General features: G+C 41.3%; 1 protein-coding gene across 1 annotated transcript; it reads right to left on the bottom strand.

Annotated features, from left to right (window-relative positions):
* Window positions 1-1122: 1122 nt before the first annotated feature.
* NR2F2 (nuclear receptor subfamily 2 group F member 2) lies at window positions 1123-8706 on the bottom strand. Its single transcript, XM_020964146.2, is given in 4 exon segments — window positions 1123-2564; window positions 5505-5688; window positions 5690-6033; window positions 8621-8706. Coding segments are annotated over 3 exon segments (786 nt in total). The 5' UTR covers window positions 6017-6033; window positions 8621-8706; the 3' UTR covers window positions 1123-2289.
* Window positions 8707-8993: the final 287 nt, after the last annotated feature.

Genomic DNA, 8993 nt, shown 5'->3' with positions numbered 1-8993 from the left:
GTCAGCAATATCCTTTAATAATAATAATAATAATAATATACTACTACTAATAATAATAAGCAGTGGGTCAGATTAAAACTGCCAGAATTCACAACTCATAAATCATTTTCAGGTACAGATGTATCTACTGGAACTAAAGATCAGTATTTAATAAACTTTAAAATTTTCTTCCTTCTTTCCTTCCTCCCTTTCTTCAACAAAGTATAGTATAGTATGGTTGAGGGGAACCTCACACAAGAACAAAATATCAAGCTTTCACATACACACAAAACATCTCCTCCAAAACCAAAGAAAAAAAAGAAAGAAAAAGAAAAAAAGGCATAAAACCAAAATAGTTACTCCTTCCAACTCAGCTTCCTTTCTTATTATTTCCAAAAAAAAAAAAAGTCTTATAAGGGCAAGAGCTACTCTGAGTGCAGAGACTACAGCTACATAACCAGAAGTGTACAAATGTTTATATGTACTTAGCTGCAATGTAAAATATGCTGATGACCTATGGTCATGCTCTCACAGTCTAATTTTTTAAAGCAAACCCATTGTATGCTATCATATATACATTTTTAAAAGACTCTTCATGCTAGAAGCTAAATCACTCAATTTGAAGTCCTCTCCACAATAAATGAGAACCACAGAACATTTTTATAATCATACACACTTAAAGAAAACTCATTGCAAACAACTGCCCTATATTTACAATGCCGCTATTAGTTTGCTTGAATGATCTTGTGCGTGAATGTCAGAAAAGTACAAAAGATTTTTTTCTGATCATAAAATAGATACTGATCTCAAGATTCCTAATACTTTTCACAACAATACCTTTCCTATGCAGGCACTTAAGTGTGACAAATATAAGGGCCTTCTCTGGAAAATCCATTTTTAATTAAAAGGAGGATTACGTGAATAGGGGTGGTTTACCATATCAGACCAGCACTTCCTAACCCAGAGATAAACCATGAACTTCATCTTTACCCTCCCAACCCCAAATTAAACAGGCAAATACACTACTTTATGTTTGAACAAACTTACTGTGAGAGGTAAACAAATCAAGCACCTAGGGCAAACTCTGAGAAAGGTGAGGTGGACTTTTCTCGGATGCAAAGACAGTGGTGACAGCCAAACGAGTTTCAGATATCAAATAATATTTTAATTTCTGAATACTTTCAATTTTCCTTGGAATATAACACACAAAGACTCGACCAAACAGTTCAGTTATTATAACTTTTACAGTATACAGAAATGTTGCACTTAAAAAAAACCTTCAGTTTTTTTAACACAAACTGTAAACTCTAAGATACTGAATCAATCACGTTACCTATAAGTGCCAACAGCGTTATTTTGTCATGCTGATTTCAATGGTATTTTTTTAAAAAGGGAAAATATCAACAATTATTATAATACAAAGGGTTTGCAAATATACAAACAGATATAGGAGTCTCATAACAATTCAATATCTATGCGGGACCCAATTCAAATTACAAAAGTTCACTTTTTATTCAAAACTTCAGTTTGTGTCTTGGACACATCCCTTGGCCACCAATAAATTCCACAGTTCATTCTTTCTTAAAATATATAAAAAAAAGCTAGGTTTGTTATGGGAAAGGATTTTTTTTTTGGGGGGGAAGAGGATATTTAAGTATTGTGTGTGGTTCCTTTGGGTCTGTAATTAGAGCTCTCAGCTTCAACTAAAATTTGGTCACCACTTATAAGTGCGTTTCCGTCATTAAGTAGCCTTTTAAAGTTTTATGTCTTCCTATGATATTTTCATGGACTCAGTTTTAATTCTTGCAGAACATATATTTTAAGGATACACAGTTTTTAAGAAGCCAAGATTATATCAAAAATTATTATAGAACCACAGAATAAACTGGTTTGGAACCAGAAAAATACAAAAAAGAACAGCTATAGGTACATAGACACAGGACAATTAATAATTTGGAAAAAAAAAAGACTTACTTTCTCCATTCTGCTAATTTTCTCCAAATCTCCTTAAATGCACTTTTAGCGATATTTTAAAAGTTTACCAAAAAAAAAAGAAAGACTAATTTCCTTTTTTTTATACAAAAATGATAAGTAGCAAGTTGTTCTGACCAACACAGGAGTTTTTTTTAATGCATTCTGTAAAAGTTCATTTGACAGTCTTTTTAAATTCACAGTCCATTAAATTCTTCCCTCTCTTCTTTTAGCAAACTTGTAACATCCTTTTATATCCTTTCTTAACAGAAGGAATTTAAGCAAACAAATCAGTCTTTTGCCTTTTCTTTCTCTCTGTTTCATTCCCCTTTTTTTTTTTTATTGAATTGCCATGTAAGGCCAGTTAAAACTGCTGCCAGATAGTAACATATCCCTGATTAGGGTTTCTATGGGGGTTTTACCTACCAAACGGACGAAAAACAATTGCTCTATGACAGAAGAGGAGACAGTGCGAAGGGAAGGAAGGCGAAGCAAGAGCTTTCCAAATCGTGTTGGCTGGTTGGGGTACTGGCTCCTAACATACTCTTCCAAAGCACACTGTGACTTTTCCTGCAGGCTTTCCACATGGGCTACATCAGAGAGACCACAGGCATCTAAAAGAAAGTTTAAAAAAAAAAAGAATACAGTTATCAGATTGAAAGGTTTGAAATGGGTCACATGAAGTGTGTGTGTAGAGTGGTCGAGCATCCTTCAAATTAGATGTTAGACCAAAAAATAACATTACAAAAAAAAAATGAGGGGAGAGAGGAAGAAGATTGAGAAAGAGCATTGGATGGTGGTTTGGGTGGATTTTAAAGTCAAATGAAATTAAGGGTTTCACTGTCCCCAAACCCAGGGTTTTGAGGCTACTAGATCACCACAAAGGGGCACTGAAAAGTGCACTTGGTGAATCTGGGGGTGAAAAGGATTCCAAACACCTTACTGTCCACTAGCTCCCTTGACGCCTTTGCTAGAAAATAATTGTTTAGCTTATAATCATATAGTTAGTTAAGGGCTAGGGAGGGGTGGATTGAGAGGAGGGAGTGAGGGGAGCCGACAACCTGGCCCAGTAAAAAGTAATGGCGCCCAGGACTCAGCAACAGATTCTCCCCCAAAGAAGACAACTCGTTTTTCTCCAGTCTTTGAAACTGATTTAAGTGGCCCTTTAAAACTGATCTTGTCAGTTTAGTCTATTCAGGGGCAGCCATGCAAACTGTGATCTCTCTGTTCATTTGAGCTGTTTCTTTCTCCCCCCTCTTTTCTTCTCTCTCTCTCTCTCTCTCTCTCTCTCTCTCTCTCTCTCTCTCTCTCTCTCAAAAAACCCCCAAACTCATACCCTTACAATAAACACCCCCAACCAATATCAACTGACCACTTTTCCCCTTCTAATAGGAGAAAATACAATAAATTCTCTTTAAATAAGAGGCTTCTTTGCTAAGAGAGCACAGGTTGTGACCTGACCTTTCTCTGGCTTACTAGGCAATGGTAGGACTAACACATGCATATTATGCATCATCAAAATGAGACTTTAAAAAAGAGAGCATGTTTAATATATATATATACACATATAATACTTATATTTATGTAGATACATTACATATATATGGAATACATAAATTCCTGTAATCAAGAATTTTCAAAAATTACTCACACAAGACTTCTTTTTGCATTTGTACTGTGTCTATTCCTGAATAATGTAAGAGAAACCTTTATCTAGTTGGGAAGTAATTTGCATTCTTCACACCAGTCCTTACATTTTTAAATAGTAATAAATTAAACAGTTACAACAATATCAGATATTTTTTCCTAGAAAGACTAAGAGCAAAGCTAAGAACTAAATATCAAATGCAAAAATTAAAGTCACTTCCCTGGTCAAAAATGAGGAGGGAAATGTAGTTAGAATATGGGACGTGTTTGTGTGTGGTGGGATGTTCATTTCTGTATAATTGAGCAGGGAAGGCACCCTAAAATGACAGGCCAATATAAAAAAAAATTCTTAGATGCCAAAGTCTCTATTTAGCTCTTACTGTGCCCCAGTAGAGCTTTTTAATTGATTACTGTAAGACCTTAGAAAGTGAAATGGGGGGTAAGGGGGAGTTATGTGTAAAGCAATAATATATAAAAGGAAGCTTGGGTCAGGACCCAGGTCCTGGAAGAGATCCAACTAATGACTTGGTTCCCTAGACCCCCTTAAACACAACAAGGAAAGGATTGTGAGTCCTTCCCCCCCCCCACATAAACTACATTTCCCTCCCTGTTTCCTGATATCAAACTTAAAAACTATGATGAGTAATTATTTTTCAAGTCCTACTTCAATTCAAATGTTTATTATCCTGAATTAGGGGACTCTTTCTCTTCTCAGCTCTGACAAAAGAATTGGTTGAAAACTTAACAAAATTTCTGGGGGTATATGCAATGCACAGTGCCATTATATACAGCCTAGAGTTAGCATATTTAGCTCAGGTATTGCATAAATTGCAAAGCTCTATAACTCAAAAATAATTTGGCCTCAAGAGTTAATTAATATCAGCTACATTACTCACACAGGTTAAACTACATGCAAACTAATTAGATTTCATAATGCATTCATTATTGTTTTATAACTCATGCACTATTTATATACAACTCAAGTAGGCACATACTTTCCCCTCTGAATTGTCTGAAAATACCTTGCTTGTTTGACAATTTAGGAAAAGAGGCAGATATGTAACTACATAATTACATTTTAAAGCATCATCTAGGCTCTTTCTCTCTTCCAACTAGCACTAAGTCCAATCTGTAACCCTGAACTATTAGCATGTGCATACACACATACACGCACACACACACATACATACATGTTATTCTGAAAACCACTAGACCAGGTTGGATAGGACTACAACAAGAACTCCTGCAGAGTTAACATGCAAACTTTTCTCCTGACATGAAAGGAGATAGGACTGCTGAGGTGCTCATATTTATTTGCCATGGCAAGGCAGGATTGGAAAAGGGGATGCAGTCATTGTCCAGGAGGACTGGAAGCATCTTGAAAGATTCCCTCTGGCCTCTTCAGGCTGGGGGTGGTGGGAAGGGGAAAGAACATGGGGTAAAATAGAATGGGGAGAGGACAGAGAAATGCATTTTATTCCCACTGCTTATTTGATGTAGACACTCTTCCCAGACCAGTGGGAGAGATCCTAGCCTCAAGGGTCAGCCTAACTTGGCCCTCTGCTAGAGCCTGGGTGGCTTGCCTGAAGCACACCATTCTACAATGCCATTGTTCTTCCAATCTTATTTCCCCAGGCTGCCATTACTCTAAGAGTCTACATGCTAAACAAAGTTTCCATGGGATTCTAGTCACAACTTCTCTTCCCCCCACACTCACCCCAAGGGGAGGGGGAAGGGCTAGTGATTGGACTCATGACCCTAACAGGCTCCCTGCCTCACCTCCTCCCATCAATTCCTTCTCCCCTCCCCCATCTCAACACATGGCGAGGAAACATTCAAAGTGTGGCCAACACATTGGGCGCTAGGCTGTGGCTTTTATGTTTATTTGTTTTTCCTTTGATTCCTACCTGAGGTGAAGAGGACTATGGCCTTTAAACAGCTGTATTCTGCTGAGTCAACGTGTAATGCCTTCAGTTTTTCCACTTGCTCCTGGAAGATTCGTATGTGGTCCATAAAGGCGACCACTCGGTCAGCAGACATTGGCGAGGCATGGAGGCCTGCCGCTGCCAGGAGCGGGGCAACGTGGAGGGGGCATGGAGCACTGGGCAGCATTGAGCACAAACAACTCACTCCAGGTCAGCCGGAGCAGGGCCACCTGGTCTGTGATCTGGAGGTCTGGGAAGAAGGGAATATTCCGGGCCCACTCCACTGCGCTGAAGAGCATCCGAGCTGCCAGTTCACAAATGTTCTCAATGCCCATGATGTTGTTGGGTTGCATGCACTGGCTGCCAAAGCGGGACGTTGGGTAGGGCTCAGCTCGGAGAAGCAGGGATATATATCCGGATAGGTAGGAATGGCAGTTGAGTGGGTCTCCATTTGTCAAAGCGAACTGACCATGAGTTGGCTGTGTGGGTGGCATTCTTCCCCTTTGGACGGCTGCAGTGAATAAAGAAGAAACTACAGCAATTAATACCTGAATTGGTTGGGTTATCTCAAAATATTCAAGAGTAAGTTTTTGTTGCGTTTGTTTTGTATTGTATTCTCCACTTCCCAACCCCCACCACTTAAAAAGTCAGATCATAGTACCCTGTTATTTCCAGACAGATTTCTCTGCTTGCAAACACGTGAGAGAGAGAGATCTGGGAATCTGCTTGCTTTCTGACTGATTCAAGTTAAACCAACACAGAGGCTACATAATGTTGCATACTTGCCTAAAATGCTCCTGCTTGGAGCTGCGGTAAGAACCCAGACTGTTCACTTCCTAAACACACTCGGCTGCTTTTGTGTTTTCTCTCTTATGAGAGGAATGTGTCATTCTGAGGGCATTTTTCTTCTTTACAGCTAAACATCTGATATTCCTTATTGATTGGGGGAGGGGAGAGCGGGAGGGGCTGAGGGGGAGGGGGAGACGTTCTTTCAAAATACACAGTGCTCGCCCCAAACGGCCTTTATTGACTTTCGAATAATCCTTCCAAAAAACACACACCCCAACCAGACCACTGCAAGAGAAATGCATTATTGTTTAAAACCACGTCTATCAGCTGATCAGTGAATTGAGGGCTTTTCTTTTGGTTAATAAATTTACACGGAGAGAGGGAGAGAGAGAAAGAGAGGGGGAAGAGAGGGAAACAGAGGGGAGGGAGCGAGCGAGCGAGACACGAGAGAGATTAGAAAGGATCGCCTGAGAGAGGCAGACACGGAGAGGGCGAGAGGGAGCGAGAGAGTGTTGCTAAAATGTTTTTGATTTATATTTGTTATTTAACGTATTACAAGGTTAGTTACTCTTGCAGAAACACAAAGAAAACAAGGCGATCCCTAACCCTTAACCTACATAACAGCGCCCGGGCTCTAAGCACGCCATTGGAAAACTAGAGCTCACATTTCTCGCCTAATTTTATATCACAAAGACCCAACTTGCCCAGAGCGAAAACAGCCACGGATGGCCTTTTTTTCAATCCTACCATGTTCTCTCTCCTTCCAAAAGTGAAAGAAAAAGAAAATAACACAGGTATTTTTAAAAAGCAGAATGTTAATCCACGGAGGATCAAATGAGAGCTGTACACTGTGCTAATACAGTGAAGTGCATAAAATTGTCATTGTAATTTGAACCTCCTGTACAAAAGTACAATCTTAGGTTAGGTTTGTTTTTTTTTAATCTGGGGGAGGGGAAGAGAGGGATATATGTTGAACATGCAGGAAAACAAGCCAACAGGAAAAAAAAGTAAACCAGACTTAAAAAAAAAATCCCAAACAAAACACCCCATCATATCCCTTTCACGGAGTCGAATTAATATTCAGTTCCAATCAATGAAAACAAAATCAAAATAAGGTGGGAGGGGGAAGAGAAATCAGTTGGAATGCTGGAAAAAGCATGCAGTTTTTTTTTCCATCTGAGTTTTTTTTTCTCTCTCTCGGTTTAATTACTTAAAGACCGATTTTTAAAAAATACAAAAGGCAGTGAATTGTAAATTGGAAAACAAATGAAATCCCAATACCTTCCCGTCTCATGCCAACTTTGAGGCATTTTTTGAGGCGGCAGTACTGACACTGATTGCGGTGGTGCTGGTCTATAGGACAGTTCCTGTTGGCACGACAAGTGTAACTCAGGTTCCTCCTTACACTCCTCTTGAAGAAACTCTTGCAACCCTCGCAGGTAAACTGGCCATAATGTTTGCCACTAGATTTGTCCCCACAAACCACACACTCAATGTGTTGCTGTTGCTGCTGCTTGTCCCCGGCTTGGCTCTGCTGGCTGGGCTGGTTGGTCTGGGCTGGAGTGCTGGGGGGGCCCCCTTGGCCCGGAGTTTGCGGGGTGTGAGGGGCCCCGGCTGGTGGTCCTTGTACTGGAGGTGCTTGCGAAGGTTGAGTTCCCTGGTTTCCTGGTACATCGTCTTGGGGGTCTCGCCACGCACCAACTACCATTGCCATATCTATCGGACACCGTTTCCAAACTTCCTGTTCCCCTTTCTTTCTCTCGGGCTCTCTGGTCTTTCTCTCTCTCTCTCTCTTTCTCTCTCTCTCTTTCTTGTGTGTGTGTGTGTGTGTGTGTGTGTGTGTGTATGAGTGTGAGTGTGTGTCTGGGTGTGTGTTTTTTTGGAAAGTTTGTTTGTTGCTTTTCTTGCTTTCAGATCAGCTTTGGCGGTTTTCGGGGGCCTTTAAAAAGGAGGAGGGGAGGGGAGAGGGAAGGGGGAGCGCAAATATCGGCAAAATGTGGAGAGCGAGGGAGGGGAGGGGGAGATGGAAGTCGATTGTCTGGCTTCAAGACAGAAGTAGAAAAAATCTCTTCAAAGATCTCTCTCTCTCTCGCTTGCTTTCTCTCTCTTCCTCTCTCACTCTCTCTCTCTCTCTCTCTCTCTCACTCTCTCACTCTCACTCACTCACTCTCTCTCAAAGCTATTCTGTAGCAGAGGAGTTGGAGGAGGAGAGGCGACTGTCTGGGGGCCAAGTCCAGGGCAGCTCACAGTCAGCCATTCAGGAAAGCCATCAAAATAAGAATGAATAAAAGATTAAAGATTACACACACAGGGGCGAAAAAAGACACAACTACAAGACTTCGCTCGGTGCAGGGAGCCGACGGTCTCGCCGGAGCTTTTTTCAAGTCCAGGGGTATAATCATGAAACTGATCAAATTCTTGCTTTGGCTTCGGCTCCTGCGCGGTGGGTTCGTCCTGCCGCTCGTGGTGCTGCTGCTGCTGCTGCTGCTGCTGCTGCTGCTGCTGCCGTCGCCACCGCCGCCGCTCGTATTGCTGCTTCCCCCTGCTCGCTTGTTGTTGCTGCTGCTGCCGCCGCCGCCGTCTCCGCCGCCGCCGCCTCCGCCGCCGCTGCTGCTGCTGCTGCTCCTCCTCCTCCTTGCTCCTTCTAGCGAGTGGTTCTAGCGCCGCTGGTTCAGACACATA

The sequence above is a fragment of the Phascolarctos cinereus genome, unplaced genomic scaffold, assembly GCF_003287225.1.
Source record: "Phascolarctos cinereus isolate Bilbo 61053 unplaced genomic scaffold, phaCin_HiC Scaffold_3;HRSCAF=262, whole genome shotgun sequence".
Classification (NCBI taxonomy): domain Eukaryota; kingdom Metazoa; phylum Chordata; class Mammalia; order Diprotodontia; family Phascolarctidae; genus Phascolarctos; species Phascolarctos cinereus.
Note: the sequence above shows the minus strand (reverse complement) of the source record. Positions and strands in the feature narration are given on the sequence as shown.